Genomic DNA, 21,221 nt, shown 5'->3' with positions numbered 1-21,221 from the left:
CTGGATTGAGTAGTTACCAGACCTGTGACCAAGGTGGATTGTCTGCTGGTCCGCGGCACACCGAAATCCTGAGCTATGGCTATGTTACACGGCTGAATTCATAGGAAGATGGTCATGTCTTCCACATACATGCTTAGAATTGACTGCTGTCTTTGTGACTCCTGGTTGTCATTTATTTCTGAGTGTCTTGAAATATCCAGAAGACAAACAGCCCTTCAAAGGTCCAGCTACTCAGAAACCACCTGCTCCTCTGGGGACCAAGGTCTGCCCTTCTGCCTGTCCTTTCCCCCAGCCAAAAGGTTGGCACCGAGGCCCTGAGGGCTAGAGAAGGGCCCTGCAGTTACAGGGGGAGCCCACACATTGCTGATGTGTGAAGATTGGCTTTGCCCACAGAGAGACCCATGAGGTCAGGGGACTCCACACTCTTCAAGTCTGGAGGGAGAAGGCCTCAGTCTCAGAAAGGTCTCTTACAAAATGTTCACAGCTTTTACCCTTTCATGACAGAAAGTAGCAATTGTGTGAAAGCAGACTTTTTTTTTTTTGACAACCAAGACTTACAAATATAAGATGAACATATGTTTAGTGTTGTTTTTTTTTTTTTTAATTCACTAATCAATGAAGAATCCAGTCAGTTGTCACAGCCAATTCAGAGGAGAATTCAAAGAGCTGTGCGTACAGACAATTGGTAATTTCAATAAAACAAATCTTACAAATAGATGCAAAGTCAGTCTGTCTCCAGGGCACTCCAGCAGACACCATTTATTCTGCAGGACAAAGATCACAGAGTGTTATCTTTTCAGAATTTACACCAAAGGAGTTCAAGGCCAAGGAAAAGCAGGTTACAGATTCCGGAGACTTGTAACTCACCTTGCCGATGTTGAAATCTCATGTATTTTCCTAAAACCAGCTTTAAAAATAAAAAACAAAAACAAAACAGAAGTTGGGGGCTGGAGGGCTTAAAAGCACACACTGCTCTGGCAAAGGACTTAAGTTCAATTTAAGCACTCATACCAGGAGGCTCACAACCACCTGTAAACTCCAGCTCCAGGGACTCTGCTGCCCTCTTCTGGCCCCCATGAGTACTGCTCTCATGTGCACATACTCTCACACAGACACTTACTTCTACATATAACTTAAAACTTTTAGGGCTGGTGAGATGGCTCAGTGGGTAAGAGCACCTGACTGCTCTTCCGAAGGTCCAGAGTTCAAATCCCAGCAACCACATGGTGGCTCACAACCATCCGTAACGAGATCTGATGCCCTCTTCTGGAGTGTCTGAGGACAGCTACAGTGTACTTACATATAATAAATAAATAAATCTTAAAAAAAAAAAAACTTTTAAATACTAAGCAGGATGAAGTCATGTTGAAAGGGGTCCACTGCCTACAAAGCCTTCTCAGTATAGACAAATCTATTGTTTATAGCTATCAAGATAGCTTTGTTCTTGCCCATACAACCTAATTTCTATTTTATAATTTCAAGACAAAGTCACTATGCATGCAGCTAAGGCTGACCTCAAACTTGAGATCCCCCAACTCCTCCTTCCCAAATTCTTGAATTTCAAATGTGTGCCACTGTGCATGGCCCAGACTAGTATAGTAAAGGCAAAATTAGAACCGTGATACATACTAATCAATTTTAAAAAGATCTTTAATGTTTATTTTTAAAAACAAAATATGAGTGTGGGTGACTGCCTGCATGTATATATGTGTACAGCATACATGCTTAGTGCCCACAGAGGTCAGATGAGGGTGTGGGTCCCTGGGAACAGGAGTTACACATGGTTTTGAGCTGTCATATAATGCTGGGAATCAAACCAAGGTCCTCTGAAGGGACAGCCAGTCTCTTAACTACTGAGCCATCTCTCTAGCCATAGTTGTGGGTTTGGTTTTAAATTTAAATTATGCATATATTTATGTGTCTATGTGTATGTGTGTGTCTATGTGTATATATATGTATGTGTGTCTATAGGTATATATGTATGTGTGTGTCTATGTCTCTGTGTGTATGTATATATGTATGTATGTATGTATGTATGTATGTATACCTATGTGTGTTTTGTACATGTGAGCAAAGATGGACTTGGAGTTCAGGAAATGGCACAGAAGCCCTGGGGCTGGAGTTACAAGCAGCTGTGAGCTGCCTGATAATGGGTGCTGTGGGTCAGTCCCTGTCCTTAACCACTGAGCATTTGCTCCAGGTCCTCCTCCACCCCCACCCCCCCACCCCGCTACACCCTCCCACCCCCTACCCCACTCCCACCCCCGCCCCATTTATTTGCTCATTGGTTTGTTTTGTAAAGCATGTTTGGACATGCCTGCAATCCCAGTACTCGGGAGGTAGAGACAGACAGAGAAGGATCCCTGCACATTTGAAGCTAGCCTAGTGGTCTACAGAGCATACGCAACAAACCCTGCATGTCAGCCAGGGTTCACATGACCGAACCCTAGCTCAAACCAAACCAAACAATACAAAAACCAGAGCAACAAAACCATCACCACCACCAACAAAAACCCTAACTGAAATGATGCCCAGGCTAGTACCACATTCAGGATGCCCCTGCCTGGAGTCCTCCTGAGTAGCCGATGTTGATTAGATGCGCTCTCAGTATTGCACTAACAGGTTTGCTCTTCCCACGTGTCAGTAGACTGTGGACACTGTTCTCTACAAATATCACCTTTCACTGTTACTTTATTATTTTTTTTAATGATTAGACTTGCAGATGGTTTAAACTTTCACACCTTGAATTCTGAATGATTTTGTGTTTCTTTGGACATTTGCTTTGGTAATAATTTCACACTTACAGATAAGCTGTTGAAACCAACAACAAGGAACACTGTGTGGCTTTTATTCCAAAATGCCATGAACGTTTAACCCTGTCTTTATCATTATTCTCTCTCTCTCTCTCTCTCTCTCTCTCTCTCTCTCTCTCTCTCTCTCTCTCTCTCTCTCTCTCTCTCTCTCTCTCTCTCTCCTCCTGAATTCCTTGAAAGCTAGTTACATACCACTGCTCTTTCCCCTGATCCTTCCCTGCTTCAGGCGCTCCCAGTTAAACCTTGGTGCTGTTTCCAGCTCTCAGCTTGGTTTTTAGTTTCCTCGGTTGGCCCCGTTATGTCCTTCTATATTCTTTCCCCCCAACACCCAAGTCTAGGGTCAGGGATTGCATTCAGTTGCCATGTCTCTTTAACCTTGTCTAATCTGGAACTTTCCATAGGATTTTCTGGTCTTTTCTGTGATGACAGGAGAAATACAATCAGCCACACTCCTGGCTCCTTGTTAAAGCAACATCAGTAACAAATGGAGACAGAGCTGGGTCTATCTGGTGTGTCTTTAGGACCAGTTTCTGGCTGTCTTGTACAGGGCATATTCTTTGGAGAGATACACATTTGGAGGCGCGATGCCGGACGGAGGCCTGGCTGTTTTTCCTGGGTGCTGAGGCCCCTCGTCAGTGTTTCACCTTTTCTTTCTCCACTCAGGGAGGTGCTGGTTTTAGTTGTAGTTTTGGCCTCTTTGTAACTTAGCAAGCCTGAGAAGCAGCACACGGAGGCCATAAAAGCAGGGCTTCTGTCAGAGTGTCCTGTGGATTCGGCAGCTGGAACATTTCTTAGCTGACTGGGTCGTGCAGCAATGGCTGTGCAGAGATGGGTGGGAAGGGCGCCTTTCCAGTGCTGAGCTTCACTTAACACTGGCCCTCAACAAGGTCCTCCCCACCATCCCCGTGGGACTGATGCTTCCTCTTGTTGGAGGTAGAGTTCATTCCTCAAGGTTACCCCACTGTTGTAGGTGTGGTCTTCAAGCAGTGTCCTAGCCTACTGACGTACCCCAGCGTTGTTGCTGAATTCGTCTTCACTGTCTGACCTGACATCCAGGTTCCTCCCTTGCTCTATCCCTGCTCCATCCTGGCAACTTGGGAGATGGCATTAACTGGCCAAGATCAGGAACATTCTACATCCTTACACAGACACTTGGTAGAAATTGCAAGTTGGCTCCTCTGTCTACAGTTGTATCTGAATTTTCACACACACACACACACACACACTCACACACACACACACACACACTCACACACACACACACAGAGACAGAGACAGAGAGACACACACACAGAGGATGCAACATCTCAGGGAGATTCCCACTCGATCCTTGGTCTCCACAGAGCAATAGTGAGCTTTGCTTCACATCCACGGATGGCACTTGTGTGGCAGCATCTGCAGGGAATGTGGAAGCCTCTTCGTGGGTCTCGAAGGTCATCGTCAGTATCGCACTACGCTGCTTAAAACCATCAGTCACCTTGAGCTGCCTCTCACCTTTGATGATGTTGAAAATACTTGTGCAAAGCGATCCAGCTCTGCCTGAAGAGTTGAAAAATTAGGCCATTAATTATCCAAGCAGAAAAGCAGGTGAGAAGTAGCCCAGAAAAGAGTCTGGTGGGGTGGCTCGCACCCGTAATTCCAGCACTTGGGAGGTAGAAACAGAAGGATCAAGAAGTTCAGGGCCATCTCCAGCTACTTGGAGAGTTGGAAGACAGCCTGGGCTATAGGAGACCTTGTGTCAAAGCAGACAGCTGCCCATGCACACTAATAATTCTAGAAAAGCAAATGACAATAGCAGGCACGTTGCCTTTGTTCCTAGCTGTTCCTGTTTGAGTAATAGGAACAAAAAGGAGACCAACCTAAGAAGAGAAAAAAATGAGCTGTTGAATGTTGACGCTCACATAGGGTCAGGGACTCACTGGACAGCATCAGCAGGTCAGGTTGTCAGGCTTGGCTTACTTAATCTCTAAGTTTATTTAACTTTATGTATTTAACACCTGACGTGATGTCTGGTTCATAGCGAGTTCAATAAAGGAAGGGCCATTTATTTTAAAGATTTATTTTTCTTATTTGTGTGTGTGTGTGTGTGTGTGTGAGAGAGAGAGAGAGAGAGAGAGAGAGAAAACATACACACAGAACAAGGGAATGTATGCATACTGGGTATCAAATATCAAATTGGTACTGCAGATCCTCTGGCTCTGCAGTCATAGATTTAACTATCAAATATCAAACATGTAAACATGTTTGGGGAAAGTATGTTTATATTGTCCACATATATTTATTGTTTTTATTCCTTAAACAATTTATGTGACAACTCTTTCCATTATGCTGGGCACTGTAGGTAGTGTAATGGGACCTTGAAGCATGAAGGGATAGTGTATACACAGTCCACACAGGCACTGCACCGTTTTACATACATGACTTCAACAGCCTTGGACTTGGGTATCTGAACATGCAGGGGCAATAGGACTAACTGTGACAGATGTGTAGTATATCAGAGCGGGGCTGTGTAGCCTGCAACGTGGCCTGCCAGTGTGTATCCGCGGATGCTTGCATCAGTGTGGGTATGTGTCCTTTTTCAGCGTGCAGAAATGTGACGTGTGTTGTAAGCTAAGCCCAGATCCGAGGCTCCCAGGATGAGCAGGGCCAGCTTAACATAGCGTGGGCTTCAGTGGCCGAGTCTTTGGCTGGCCCAGCTATAGGTTCTGCTGCAACATTGTCAGTGTAGTGGGGACAGAGGCCAAAAGGACTCACGGACTGGGACAGGCAGGCAAGGGTGCCCATTTGATCTCACCCCCAGCCACCCCACTTTCCTTTGGAGCTGCAGTAGGGACTAGGTTCAGGATCCCTGAACTTCTGGTCCCCTTGAGGAGGTTTGAAAGAGCGTTCTTGACGAGAGGAGGGGCCACATATCCATTACAGGAAATGAGCTGCACAGTTGCATTCCAATAAATCAGTGCAGATTTCAGAGCAGCGTGGGGGCTCGTGGGCTCTGAGGGCCCTAGAATTCAATATGATCTGCTTCAGTCTGTCGGCTAATGGGCTGCTGCTGGATGTCATGTGACCCCGGCTTCCCAAGGATGCCAGGCAGGGTGGAAAACTGGTGTAGATAAATAGATTGGGACAGTGGGGGTGGGGGGGGATGACAACAGGTTATTTGTGAGTCAGGTGACAAGGATTTCCTGTGGCCTCAGGGCCTGGGCAGAGGCCTCTGGTTTTGCTCCTGGCCCTGCCTGCTTGGGGTCGTCACTGCTCCACATGATCTACCACCTTCTTCTGTGTTCTGAGAACGAGGGTCCCATCTGTTACGTCCATTCACTCTGCCACTCCTCCCAGTCACATGGCGCTCCCATCCTGGTGCTAAGCTGACTGTTGCAGGCAGCTGCCAACAGGACAGACCAACTGTGCGCACACAGAACTTCAGTTCCTAAGGGAGTCAACAACTGCCTGGATAACTGTGTTCTTTTGGTTTCTAAAAAGTCACAGAGTGGGACTAGGTCTGTGCTAGCATGCTTAATTAAGGCCCTGGGTTCGATCCCCAGGAACAGCAGAAAAGGCAACAACACAACACACCAAAGTACGACAAAGCGTGAAAACCCATTTTCTCCGAGGGGTGGCCCATGCGGTCCCTGTGCTCACTTTCATTGAACCCAAACTGTACGTTTATCTTGAAAACCATACCTTGATGATCGTGAAGATGCAATAGTGAGGGGGTAACCTTCCCTAGCATCTGGGAAGCCTGGGCTTCCTCCTGGAAAGAGACCCTGTCCCTAGGCCGTCAGTCTCCCCGTGCCCACTTGGCACACAGAAGGGCTGTGCTTGCCGCTATGTTCACTCAGTGAGAAGGAAGGAGCCCCTCGCCCATAGGCAGAGCAAAGCATAGCAGGCCAGGGGCTGGCTGAGGAGTGCAGACCTGTGAAGAGTTGCTGGCAGAAACCTGGACAGCGACCCAGCCCAGTGAGGGATGAGACTGAGGGAACCAGTGCATCGCAGGTAGAGACTTGCTCTCGCTTCTCAGAGGGAGGAGAGGAAGGCCATGGAGCATAGTGAAGTGGGGAGCCCCACCTACCCATCCAAGCTACTGCAGAAAGAACAGCCAAGAGCTGGATGGGACGGCAAGAGTCTGCAGGTGCCCAGGGGCTCATAGAGACAGCAAGGAGAGCACAGATATATTCTCCCTGTGAGGAGGGTTCAGGGCTGGAGGCCACCACTGTGAAAGAACGGTCTGGGGCCCGCATCCTCCTGACCACCTGGGCTGTCCAAACACTGGAGGCAGTTGTATCCAATAGCCTCTCACTCCAGTGGGGGCTAGGAGCAGTGATGGAGAGGCCTCTCTGGATCAAAGGCCTCTAAGCAGCCTAGGATGGCCTGGGGAAGACCTGTCTCCTACATTTCTTAGAATTTGCATTTTGCGAAATGTTGATGGGTGTTTACAGGAAAGCACAGCCCAATGGGCAGATTGAAGTCTTAGAGGGGCTTCTGGGCCTTTGCCTTTGCCCCTGGGTCCACTGAGTTCTGTAGCTGCCCACCTCCCTTCCTTCCCTCTTCCCCATTACACTTCCTCGAATGTCTTCTTGCAGGGAGTAGAGTGGGGTCTTGAAGGGGTGCAGACCTGCCCTGGGGTAGACACCAGAGAGAATCACTCTGAGTGGATGACAGGGCTTCATGGGGGCTTCAGGAGCCACAGGGCAGGAGGGATCTGCCCAGGGAGCAGGGTCAGCCTTGCACATCTGGTGGTTTTTAACTTGGGGGCTTTGCATGTTCTCTAGAACCATAGCAGAGAGGGGGGTTAGGAGCTGACTGGAGCTAGCACTGGAACAGGGAAGGGGGTCGTGGAATGGCACAAAGTGTGGGCTGGGGTGGGGTGGGGGTTATGAGCACTCAGCAAGGCTGTTTATGCTTTCCGGGGGGGGGGGATGTTCTTAGGTTCTTCCCTATTCCCCATTGATGCCTATGGGGGCTTGTCTTAGTGACTGCATGCGCTGATGGCCTCGTGGCTTACATTTTTCCCAGGGAGCAACGTGGTGGGCTCCGCAGTATAGACGAGGCACCGTGGAAAGGCTGAGGCAGTCAGAGTTGTCTGGCTTGGAGAAGACAGCTCATGTAGAGGGGGGATTTTGCAGAGCTATGAGCAAAGGCCAATTCTTTTCATCGGCAAATAGTGTTACAAATCAAGAGCAAGCGTGTTGGACCAGCAAGCTGAGATGGGGTGGGGGGGCCCGGGCGGGCAGCTGACAGAACAGGAATTGCTGATGGCTCTCCACACAGAGAAGAGTCTCGAAGTGAAAATTAAATCTGTAATGAGATGGTACTGTGTTTCCTACCCGCCAATGGACTAACAGTTGCGTCTCGACAGTACATGCCAGCCTGGCGCTTTCGCACAGGTTTAATGGGGCTGAAAAAGTGCCTAACCCCTTTGAAGATCAACAGAACTACATTGGTGTAATTTTTAAATGCCTGTACCATTTGACCTGGTAATTCTCCCTTCAGGACACGTGATTCTTGTACATAAAGTGAGTGTGTTTGTGACAGCTGTCCCTGTGACACTTAGTGACAGACCTGGCAAGATGAAGATATATTGATTAAGAACCAATGAAGAAAGGAGCCATATACTATGTAATTACAATATATCGTGTACTGGATTCTATAATCGCTAAAAAGTTAAGACCCACTTCCAGGTGTGTACCATGATACAGTGTTGTGTATGTACCAAAAAACAGTGTTGGGTTGAAAAAGCAGAGAACAAGTTGGTGTGTACAAAACAGAAGAACAGGCACAAACACCATACACACAGACACACGTGCACACATACATATAAAAACACATATATATGTATGCACACATACACCCTGCATGTACATACACACCCCACACACACACTCTGCATACACACACATACATGCCACACACATGCCTAAGAGTTCTTGAATGTACACAGGCTGCCTAAAAAGACACGGAAACCTGCCAACAGTAATGAGGGGGGATGGGGACACTCCTTGTCACTCTCTGCCTTTACACTTTACTTTGTTTTAGCTCCATGTATCATGCCGTCTTTTTGTCAACTTGACACAGCTAGATGTGGGAAGAGAAAACTCAACTGAGAAAATGACTCCATCAGATTTGCCTACAGAGCATTTTCCGGAGTAATGACAGATGGGGAAAAGGCCCAACTCATTGTGGATGGGGCCACCCATGGGCTGGTGGTCCTGGGCTGTATTAGAAAGCAGGCTGAGCAAACCAAGGGGGAACAAGTCAGTGAGCAGCACCTCTTCATGGTCTCTGTGTCAGCTCCTATTCCCAGGCTCTTGCTTGAGTTCTTGCCCTGACATTCCTCAGTGGTGCTAACGTATAAATACTGAGTTTTTACAAGTTGCAACTGCCCCCATCCACTGAACATTTTGCAGGCCCTAAGACTTCTCTAGGAAGAACAAGAACTTTGTCCTTCTCCTCAGCTAAGGGGACACTTCCCAGGCCTCGTGTGAACACAGAAAGACGTGGACAGACTAGCACACAGGGACAGCAGTTGGGAGCCTACACTGTGTGGATAGAGTCTACTGTTTGCAGGGCCAGGGGCCAGGCTTGGGGACCAAGTCGGTGGGTGTCTTAGTCCTCTCTGCTAGGAGCTAGGGACTCATTGACCTGCAGTAACAAGAGCAGTGGCTTTCGTCTGTCTATTGTCACAAGGAGCTCTGTACCTTCTGCAGTCAAACCTTCTCTGATGGCTGCATGGCCAGTAGTAGGGGACAGTGGCTCCATCTGCTCAGCTGTAAAACGGGAACAATGCCATTGCAGTCCCCTGATGTCTGGGTGGCTGCAGCCTACAATGAACCTGGTTATCGGACATTCTTACATTTTCTGTCACAGCCAGGCACATCGGGTTAGAAACAGGGCTAGCCAGATTGCTGGAACCCTAGGTTGTAGATTCCCCTTGGTGTTCACTTTGCAGCCAAGCCCAGCCATTTCTGAAGGCTAAGCACAGGGAGACCTGCAGGCCGCAGGGACTGTGGTGCTCCTGAGATGGCTTCAGGGAGCTGAGAGCTTTCTGGAGACTCTGACATGCTGCTATGGAGGGACTTCACCGGACCCTCAAACTGCTCTGATAGTGCCAGAGCTTCACCCATTCATTCAGTTGTCCATTCATTCATTCATTCATTCGTATGTAGGGGTGTAGCATGGTACACGTGGGGCAGTCAGAGGACAGGTCATTTGGTTTGGCAGCCAGGTTCTTAATCTATTGAGTGGATTATGTGAGCTCTGGAGGTCCAGCTCTGAGACCAGCTCTGGCATTAGCACATGGCTACCGCAGGCAAGTTATGTCATCTCAGCTTTGTACCTCAGTTTCCCCAAATGTACACTGGGTTGAAGTTGTGAGTACAGCCAGTCGTTCACTCCCATGAAGGTTCAACCAACAAATACTCCAGCATATACCTGAATGAGTGTAACTAGTGAGAAGGGATGAGTCTCTCCTGGTCCTTACTCCTCCTCCAACAGTTAACAACTCTTTCTCCAGCACTTTCACTGAATTAAAGCCTCCAAGTCTAGAGGGGATTTAAAGTATATGGATAGGTGAGTTACATCTCGTCAATACCCACTTTACATAATCGACTTGAACATCCTCAGAGTTTGGTATCTTCTGGGACCTTAGAATCAATCAGCTTTGGATTTCAGGGACAGCTGTCTGGCTAAGACAGGTGTGTCATATGCTGGTGTGGGTGGGCATATGCCACACCCGGGGCAGTAAGAACACATGGCCATGTTGCAGTGAGGGGGAGGGTGTGGCAAAGGTTTTGTGCAGGTGCGGTTCATAGGTTAGTGTGCATGGGAAGCCTAACTGAGTTTGTAGAAAGTGATTGTGATCCCACATTACTCTCTCGAGTGTACAGGCAAGTGCGTTTCCCATCATAGCAGCCATGGGATCAGGGCCATATGACAAGGTGATGGCCAAGGCGTGTGGGGCAGAGACAGAGCTGGCTTTGGCCAGAACAGTAACCCAGTCGACCTCCTGCCTCTCAGGAGAGGGAAGCAGAGCCCAGGTTGGAAGCAGCTAGAGTCACCCTGGACTGCTACCTGGCCTACTAGGTGCGACTACGTGAGCATGGACTGAGCCTCCTAGGGGAGCTGCTGACACCTGCAGTCTCGCTTACTTCTTATTCTACCTAGGCTGGCGAAAGTATGGACAGAGTGCTGTACAGCATGCAAAGTTGACAGGGCTTTTCAAGCTAACACATGAAACTTCAAGTACGTGACTATTTCTGACCTGTCAATCTGTGGCCCTGCTTTGCCCCAACACAGTCATGGACAGACCCTGTGCCCAACTGTGGCCAGAAACTGATGACTTTGGAAACGGCTCAGGGACTGAGGAGTTGCTCAGACAGCAGATCTTACTGCTTCTAAGACGATTAGGGTGGCAGACACAGCTTGAGGCTTCAAGAGTCCCCAAGAACCGCTCTTCCGGGGGGAGAGAGAAGCCTATTTCCATGGACTGAATATTGCCGTCCTATCCCTCTGAAACTCACCGGTCCAACGCCTTACTCCAGCTGTGACCATATGAGGAGGTGGGCGTTTGGGAAGTGAATAGATCAGAGACAAGACTGGAACGCTTCTGAAAGGACCCCAGACTGCTCTCCCATGCTCTTCCTGCCAGAGAAAAGTTCAATGAGAAGGAAGAGGGCAGGCTGAAGCCTCAAGGGCCCACATCAGGACTTGACTATGCTGGCATCCTGAGCTCGGAATCCTAGAACAGGAAGGAGTAAAATTCCTGTTGTTCAGCTTATGGTATTTTGCTAAATGGATCCCATCCATCCCATCTGGGACCAAGCTTCTTCCCTGGGATGTGTCATGGACCAGTTTTGATAATCATATACCTTAGCCTGCAAGGGGCTGGTGCTCCAGGACTCACAGTGGTGGAGCTAGAGGTATATAGGTCATGGCTGGATTCCAGAGGCTGGCAGTGAACTTGGATGGGGACTTCTCCTGGGACCCCAGCGCTATAAAAGCCTGGAGTTCACAGGCTCACAGGTAAGAGCTGCAGAGGTGAAGGAGGCATGGAAGGCTCATGCTGCTGGTGTGTCTGCAGAAGCAGAGCACAATGATGGTGACAGCGCTGCCACCGAGTCCAGTTTTGAAAGTGGCACCCTGGAGTTTCCTGGGCTGACTCCACGGGGCATACTTGCTAAAGTAATGGGCTAAGAGCTTCTTCATGAAGAGGCTTACCTCACACTCCCACCTTACAAAGCAGAGCAAGAAGATCCCCCTTTGGGCTCCCTCGTTTGTAAAAGAATAGTTTATTTTTGTTTTTATTTTTTTTTCAGCGGACTCCTTACATGATTGGGGGGTGATGTTGGATCGGCTAGGATTAAAGGCAAATGTGGAGCCCGATCCCCATGGATTCTCATCAAATGCCCAGGGGGCTGGGGGAAGGCTGCCGGGTGAAAAGAGTCTCAATTTCAAGCCTCAAAGCTGCACCCTGGTGCAGAGGACCCAGGAAACCATGCCTGCAGGTGTCCTGCCTTCTTTAGGCTAAGGGACTCCTGGTAGGCAAACCTGGGTCTCTCTAGAAGACGTGGAGTGACAGCTCTCTCATCCCTAAAGAGCCAAGGCCTGTGACACCAAAGCCTGGGCCAAGAAGGCTGTCCCAGCGTTTGAGGACAAGACATGTGACTGTTCTGTGAAATAGCAACCAAAGGATCAGGGAGTTGTCAGCGGGCACCGCCTGCCTAAGGGGCTTTCTTCCCTAAGTGGCAGAGGGCTGTGCAAAAAACCCAACTGTTTCTCTGAAGCCACTGAGCTGGGGGTGGAGATTTCCAGGGAGCTGGGGGTCTCACTTTATTTTTAACTCCAGGCCATCTGCTTCCCACTTCCCACCGGGTGGGCCACAGTCTGGGAGATATTCAGAGTGAACATATGCTGCACCCGGGGGGGGGGGGGAGATGGGGGAGGAGGGAGGGAGGAGGCTGCGGGGGGGGGGAGGTGCTGGGAGGAGGCTGCAGGGCGGAGGGGTGGGGGGGGCTGTGTTCTCCAGAGTCGTGGCCACCAGATATGCTGGCCAGCGGGGTTCATAGTGACCTCCTTGCTGCTTCGTCAGCACTTCAGGCTCTGAGGAGGAGCTACATAGGTGACTTCACATAGAAGGAACACAGAGACCAAACCTCTTGGGACAGGCATCCCTCCTAGAGTCTCTGAAAGGTGGTCAACTTCTAACAGGGCCCTCTCTGCTAAGAGAGACTGTTCTTCAGGCAGGTTTGGAGGATTTACCAAATTCTCCCTCTGGCTCCCTCAGGATTTCATGGGTCCCTATCCATGGGTCACTATCTCTCAAGTAAATATCAACCATAAGGGGAAAAAAAATTAAAGGTGCCCTTTTCTTACCAATTGACCCCAAATGAACAAACATTGTTATTCCCCACAACACACACACCCAGAAGATTTGCTGTTGAAAATTACCACATAAAAGAAATTGTCAATGCTCCATAGCTGTTTATATAGTGAGCCGTGGTTAGCAACACTCAGCCTCATTTTATTACTGTATTTTGTGACGTTACCAAGACAACTGAGGCTGTAACAGAGACTTTCATGCGACATGAAAATTTAATAAAGAATTCTGAAAGGCTTTTAAGAGGTGGGAGTAACGGAGGGAGGTGGGCTTGAGGTCTCCACAGACTTCCAGGAGCCTCTCCTGCCAGGGCTCACGGCCTGCCAATGAGTTTCCTGGCAGCCATTGCTTCCAGCATACGGACACCATACCTTTTCTCTACAGACATTTGTGAAGACAGTTCCCAGGTGCCAAGTTCTCATGCCAGGCTCTTTGTGACCCTTTTGACGTGATCTCTGATACATGGGAGAGGGACGAGTGTCAGGGAGTGAAAGTCACCCATCAGGCCACTCACCCAACAGGCCAAGCAAATTCAGACTCTTAGGAGACTTCCAGAAGAGATGGGCTCTGCCGGCTTCTCCATTCTGGTGTGAAATAGGGAAAATACCTCAGTAGCCCAAGTGAGGCCTGAGAGAGGTGTGACATCTGGGGACCACAGCCCTGGTCAGATTCAGCGCAAATGCTTCCTGTGGAGAGAAACATTTCCCAGAAGCCTCTTGGTGAGCAGGTTTTGCTGTACGGGGAGGCAAAGGGCCTGTTTCTCTGTTTTCCAGATCAGACTCAGAAGCAAAGAACTCCCAGCAATGAGGAAAATGGTGTTCAGTGTGTGTGTGTATGTGTGTGTGTTTTGTGTGCTCATACATTTTTGTATGCACGTGCATGTCTGTGCTCACACACATGTGAGTGTATGTACTTCGTGCATGTGCCTGTGTGTGTGCTCTCACATGTATGAGTGTGTAAGCATTGTTTGTGTGTGTGTGTGTGAACACATGTGTGACTATGCATGCATGTGTGTGTATGTGCGTGTGTAAGTATAAACAGAGGCAGTATGTTTTTTCCAGTTAAAGCAAAGCAAGATTTGGTCATAAGAACTGGCAACTGGAAAGCTGTCCATTCCCTCAATTTCTTTGTATCTGAGAACAAGAAACACACATGGCATTATTTTGTGAGAAATAGTGTGTGGGAAAATTTCATCAAAAGAAATGGGAGAGTGGCAACATTATCAACTGAGGCTAGGTAGGTTTCCAGCTGTATCGCTCACTGGTGAATTTATCTCTTCAAGCCAGGGCAGTTCTCTGCTGCTGGGAACGCAGCTCCGAGATGAGGGCTCCTGAGTCCCAAGCTTCAAGAGAGGGCACCCAGTGCCAAGCACTACCAGCCCAGTCCTCACTCACAGAGCTGAGGACTAACAGACATTAGTCAAGGGACAAAGCAGGCAGCCAAGCACTGCCAGCCCAATCCTCACTCACAGAGCTGGGGACTAACGGACATTAGTCAAGGGACAAAGTGGGCAGGTCAAGTTGTTTTTTGGAGTAGTACCTCTGCCAGTCAGAAGGCCAACTCCAGACATTTGAGGAATGGCAATGAATGGTTTCAAGTTTGTGTCGATGAAAGGCAGCAGGGAGGGAGGGAGTCAGTCACTCCGGCTTCATTCATCATGATTGACATTATTCGAGAAAGCTTCTGTCCTGCTACAGTTGCTAGAACCCAGAAGCAAGTGTGAAGGCAAGCAAACATCCCACCAGCACAAGGTTTGTATAAATACTTCTGCACTTCCATGCTTTTGTTGTTTTGCCTAATCGTCCCAAGACATGGAGAGAGGGTATTGCCCAGTTAGGTGGTCGAGGACGTGGGGTTCTTACAGTCTGTGTAATAGAGGAATAAGTCAGAGGGCCCATGTTCCTACAATTCCCAGGTATGCTCTGGTGGAAGATCAGTTTCCTGGCAGCATGGGCTGCCACGTCTGCCTAACTGGGCTTTGGATGGGTGTCAGAAAGTCTGGTGACAATCCTCATCTTTCACTGGGTAGCTGAGAGGATCAGACAAGAGAATACATTTAAAAGAACCCCTTGAACTGTGAAACACTGAGAACATGTTCATTCACACAACACAGGGAGTTTTTAGAATAATCTAGAAAGACATGGAATGGTTTCCAAATGCCTGTCCAGCCCCACTCCCTAACCACCTATGTCCACAGCAGACTACCTTCTCTCAACAAGTGGTGTGGCCTAAGAAGGGGAGACAGGGTGTACCCACGAGGAACAGGGCCAAGGCCATCCAGCCCATTAGTTCTTAGAGTCCATGGCTGAACGAGAGGGGTGTACACACATACACACACACACACACACACACACACACACACACACAGTAGGCCCAGGACTTGAGCTGAAGAGCACATGGAATCAGGCTGTGGAAAGGCTCAAAGGTCAGCAAAGTCATTGCCTATTCATGGGTTCATGGGACAGCCTCCATGCTTGGGGAAGGGAATCAGACAACTGAGATCTGGGGATTTTTAGCCAGTTGGCTCAGTGAAGCTTCTAAAGTCATGATTCATAAGGGCATTTGGAGCACATGCAGAGGCGAATGTCTCAGTTTCCTATCACTTCAACCAGCACCTGCTGGACCGCTGTTCTGTGCCCTAGCAACTGGCCTGCATCCAACAGCACATGCTGCGGCTGCATTCCCACAGGTGAGTATGACAAAGAAGGGGGCTTTTTGGGCTCCTGGACATACATAGAAGAGGCCCCATTCTGTGAGGGTTGGGAATGGGGGTGACTGGGGGCCGTAGCAGGATGCTTGAACGGAACCTGGAAAGTTGTTTTCTGGCAGCCAGAGGGATCTGATTGGACCGAGTAGTGGCAAGCAGCAAGGGTCTGGGGAGTCCTCCGACTTACTGCTTTCCTGACAACAGATTCTAAGGGCTCTAAGGAGCCAGAGTGTCAAAACCAGGATTGTGGGGTCCTCATAGGGAAGAAATCGAGGGGCTTGATCAAAGGCCCTTGCCTGGGGGCAGTTTCAGCAGGCCTTGAAGGTTCTCTCTGGTGTCCTTGCTCCCTCTAGATGTTAGGGGGGAAGAGATAGAGGGGTCTGGGGCCATATCTGAGAGGAACTGGCTTAGGTCTGAGCTAGGGAGAAGACATACAGTTCCTAAGAGGGAACCCATTTCCCCCAACGTTTCTTTGGGGTGTGGAAGCACAGAGCTACAGGAAGCCTTGCTGTGCTGGGATGAGGGATGGATGACCATCATTTAAACCATAACATTTAATGCTGAGTCCTTGGTCCAGCCTCAGGCAGAGGAAAAGCTGAGCCTTGTCTGCAGGCTGCGATGCATCTCTAGGGTCTTTGCAAAGAAGGCACCTAGGCCACAGGCAGTCACAAAGTATGCAGCACTGACAGAGGCCTCCCTGGGTCTGCCTGGGCTCTCAGGCTCAGTTCCTTCCCTGCTAGAAGCTATCTGCATAGCTCTCACTTCACTCTCACACCTTCCAAAAAGCAGGGGCTAGTCCCCAAAGCAAGTAAACACAGTGGTGCATCCAGGAAATGGAAGTAGGGGCAGAAGTCTCCTGGTGTTCCCTCTCAAAGTACAGCAGCCCCCAAAATTCATCCAACAGTCCTGGGACAGGGGCCAACTTGTCAGTGACAGGCTTCTGAAACCATCACAGATGACGTAGTCACATCCTTAAGGTATGGAGCCCACCAAGGTCGTGTGCAACAGACCCAGGAACCCGCTCCCAGGACAGACCGGCTCTGAAACTGTGCAACCAACAGTAGCCTACCTCCAGACGACAGGCATAGTGTAGAGGCCAGCTGTCACCATGAGTGCTGACGTTTTTATATCGCTGCACTGGCTAAGTTCAACCTCTTGAACCTGTTTTTTCCCCTCTGTTCCTCCCCCAGACTCTGCTCCATGCTGGCGAGCACTTTCTAAAGACTCATTTTGAGAAACAGTATCGAGTCAAAGCTTTATTTAATAGCTTTCTACAGCTGTACAGCTCAAGGCTGGTTAAAGAATGTCCCCACACACTTCTCATTTGGAACTTCTGGGAAACCCACTTGGGTTCTGAGGAGCAGCAACCAAGGCCTTCCACCTCTGCCCCTCAGAGTAGACACTCGAGAACACTGGTTGTTCTGGTCTAGGCTACCATATGCTCTACACACACGTCTGCTTGTCCTGCTATCATGGGGGCCTTATGCTCTCCCCTCTGAAGCCCCTCCCCTCACTCAGGGCTCACAGCACAGTGTTGGGTACACAGTGGCTCTTGGCCATTGGGTCAGTCCTCCACCTTTGCAGGGGTCCCCTGAAACCTGAATGGGGAGACTGAAGACCGTACTGTGTTATTTCTTAATTATTTCTTGATTAGTATTAAACATTGCAGCAACAGGCAAGTTAACAAAAAAGTGAGGTAAGTCTGTAAAGGACACCCGTGTGGCACATGATTGGAGGACACCCGTGCAGCACATGATCGGAGGTGTCCACCTTCTTCATATTTCAACTTCGTTTCAGGGAATGGGCAGAAGGAAAGACATGCGATGATGCTAAGCTCTGACCAGCAGGCTCTCCACAACCACAGCTCTCTGCCTTAGGATGGTCTGTCCTTCACCTTCCCCTCCCCCTCCATTCCCATGCCGCCCCAAGCACAGCAAAAACTGCCCCAGTTGGTGCTTCCCAGGAGCCCAGAATAGTCGGTGCCATCTGTCACATCTTGGATGTCATATATCCACTGATGATTCCCAAACAGGGTGGGTCACCATGAAGTGCTGGGAAGGGGGCAGACAAGGATTGGCTGTGTAAGGCAAAAAGCCCTACGGAACACAGAGAGGACGCACAGGTGATTGCAGCTGGAACCCTAGTGGCTCCCAACAGATGGGGGCGGGGGGAGCCCAGGGTACTCAGCCCCCACAGGCACGCCTTCTTCCAGGACAGAGTGGCCTCCAGGACAGAGCATGTCAGGATTGAGAGAGCTTGCTAGCCCCGATTACTCGGGGTGCAGAGCTGCCTGTGGCTGAATGCTCTGGGCGGTTCATCTGGGGCGGATTTCTTTGGAGGGGCCGGCCCCGACGGCACAGCAAGCGTTTTTCATCCAGCACGGACAGGTGGTATTCACACAGGTCAATCAAGGACGCCACCTGCTCATGGAGAGGTTGCAGCTTGAACTTCCTCTGGGCCAGGAAGAAGAAAGCTTCGACAAATGCCTGCAGACACATCCCTGTGGACAAAGAGATGCTGTCAGAGAGCTCATGGTACCTCAAAGATGCTCAACCCCAAAGCACAGCCACTGGCGACAATCAGGCCTGTCTTCTCACTGTACCTCCATGCAGGAAACGCCACACGAGGCTAGCACACAGAGGATCTTCCATGCTCAGGCACCTGCTCTTAAATGGCCCCAGGAAGTAGGTTTTCTCTCTCAGAGATGGGGACACAGAGTCTCAGAGCAGTGAGGATTGTTGAAGTAGAAATGGTTGCGCTTGGATTTAAACCTCACCCCAAATCTTAGTCTCAGGCACCAAGATGAACTGTGTTCCCATGAAAACCCTGCTCCCAAACTTTCACCATTAGAGGCATCATGTCGGCTAACTCATTGACCACAGAACGCTCCGTTCTGATGTGGGCATATGCAGTCAACTGTGTCTTAAGGTTCCTGCATTTTGTTACTTGTAAAACTTACTGAGGGAAGTAAACCCAACCCCCTTCTCTTTGGCTGTCATGTTGTGAGTCCCTTCCCTCCCTACACACCACAGGCGCTTGCACTGAGTGCTTGGTCTCCAGCCGAGGGCACTACTTGTGCGGGTTGCATAATGTCGGATGCAGGTATTTGTGACCGAGAATATACATGTATGTAGAGGTCAGAGGTCAACCTTGGGTGTTGTTCTCTTTATCATTCGTGGTTTATTTTTGAAACAGGGTTTCTCACCGGGACTTAGGACTCATCAATAGGCTAAGGTGACTGGCCAGGGAGCCCCAGGGATCTGCCTCTCTCCCTCTCCAGCTCTGGGACTCTGATCCTGCACCACCATGGTGGCATTTCCTGCAGGTTTGGGGACCCAACTCCAGTCTCCATGCATGTCTAATGGCTAAGTACTGGCCATTTATGCTTCTGCCTTTTAGATCTGCCTGTTCAATTCACCATCCCATTTACTGATAAATTGGATAATTTGGGGCTTGGTGTGTTTGTTGTAATCGATACGTGTTTGAAATTAGTCTCTGGTCAGATGTACAGTGGGCGTGGGTTCTCTTCTCTGGTGACTGTTTTGTGCTGAGCAGAAGCCTCATACCTGCGTGGAATTCCTGTTGTCACTTCCTGGGATTGTTTCCTGTGCTGCTGGGAGACCTGCTCAGAAAGTTTTTGCCTAAGCGTTTTCCCTCCAAGCCCTCCTTGCCCTTTTCTTGGCGGCGACACCTGCCACAGCATGCTCAGGTTTGTTTTGTGATCCTTTGGCTGCTTTGTGTCTAGTTCATTGTTGTCTCCCAGGGACAGGAACCCAGAAGGTGCTTGGTAAAGACACACTAGATTAGTGAACGGCTGCTCAGCTGGCTGGCTGACTGGCTGACTGGGTGGGAAAATGATGTGTCTGTCCGAGGTGTTTTATAGATACGGTTACTGATCGTCTTGGGATCCTGGAGAGGTTATTATTATTGCTATACTCTACAGATGAGGAACAAGACAGAGATGAAGTAACTTCATAAGGTCACTGACAGAGAATAGAAATGAGTTTGAAAACCAACTGTGCTGAGTCCACATGAAAAGGAACCATAGAGCCTAGATCTGTGTGTTTCTCAGGGATTCTCAGGGAGGTGACAACTGTGACTAGAGGCAGTGGGACAAGGTGTGCTAGCTGACACTGGCCCTGCCTCTGCTGTTCCACACCAGCCGATACTGAGCTACAGCTACAACCTGGGACCTGAAAATACCTTTGACTTGGGAATGTGAGTGGGTCAAAACACACTTTTGTTCTTTCCAAACACATCAGTTTTTTCGACTTGGCTGCTCTTTACTATAGATGCCCCACAAGCCCCTTGCTCCACAGAGGAGACAGCAAAGAGTGTGGGAGTCTTGTGGAAAATCCTTTCTATGTAAACAAAAGCCTGCTGTGGAGAGGTAGAGAGCCAGGGAAGCAGGAAGCAGAGATGTTCCACCTCTTGGCTAGGACTTGCTATGCTGTGTGGTGTGTGTGCGCGCGCGCGCATGCGTGCGTTCTGTGCATATGACCATGGATGTGTCTGAGCATAAGAGTCTGTGCATGTGAATGTGTGTGTTCCCGTTGGCTGGGCAGGATGATGCCCAGCTTGCAGCCAGAGAAGCTCACTCACCCTTCAACCTCCCAGCTAAACATTTCTTCCCAAAGCCTGGACCACCAAGAGGCCTGTCTGAAACTGTGCATCTATCTCATTGGCCCACCAAAGGCGGAGTCTGAGGCTGTGCATCTCTGGCATCTGACAAGATAAGGAGCTTGGGCCAGAATGTATTCAGCCACCTTACCAATCACACTGCTTACCTTACTTGAGCGATAGTTCCTACAGCCAGTCTTGGTCCATGAAGGAAGCAGCCCACCGTTTATACTCTGGCTCAAGCCCATCTCAACTCTGTGCTAATGGGTGTCCTAATCACCACTGTCTTGTTGAAATGTTGATTCTGGGGTGAGGCCAGAGACATTCATGTTGTTGGGTCTGGTGGCTGCTGACCTCTGGGCCGCACTGGGGAGCAGGATAGGAAGGAACATATACAGCATCTTGTATGTTGGGGGAATCCCTATTGCTCCCTCCACTGAAGACTGCGTGGGAGGCCAGCTGTCATTCACAGACGGAATTCGACAAGGAGAAGTCCATAGCCGACCTATTTGGATGTGGACATTCTGAAGGAGGAGGAGTGTTTAATTCGATATCCTCGGCTTCTTTTTTAGTCAGTCTTTCCCTGTTTCCTAGAGTGAACATGTGTGCAAAAATAAACCCCCAAAGTGTATTTTGTCTTTTGAGGCAGGTGGAAAAGGGTCTTGCCTTGTAGTCCAGGCTGCCCTCAATTTTGTACAATCCTATTGCC

The 21,221-nt window shown here is 49.3% G+C and overlaps 1 protein-coding gene across 2 annotated transcripts in view; it reads right to left on the bottom strand.

Moving 5' to 3' along the window:
* Nucleotides 1-16,287: 16,287 nt before the first annotated feature.
* Ttll11 (tubulin tyrosine ligase like 11) overlaps nt 16,288-21,221 on the bottom strand; it is a 237,692-nt gene continuing 232,758 nt past the window's right edge. The window contains exon 10 of one of the 2 annotated variants that reach the window (XM_021156572.3): nt 16,288-18,392. In XM_021156572.3, coding sequence (XP_021012231.2) covers nt 18,133-18,392 — 260 coding nt within the window. In that variant the 3' untranslated portion in view covers nt 16,288-18,132. The remainder of the gene's footprint in view (nt 18,393-21,221) is intronic. The other variant, XM_021156573.3, reaches the window with a different exon arrangement.

The sequence above is a fragment of the Mus caroli genome, unplaced genomic scaffold (genome assembly GCF_978045245.1).
Source record: "Mus caroli unplaced genomic scaffold, Mus_caroli_1 scaffold_2, whole genome shotgun sequence".
Classification (NCBI taxonomy): domain Eukaryota; kingdom Metazoa; phylum Chordata; class Mammalia; order Rodentia; family Muridae; genus Mus; species Mus caroli.
Note: the sequence above shows the minus strand (reverse complement) of the source record. Positions and strands in the feature narration are given on the sequence as shown.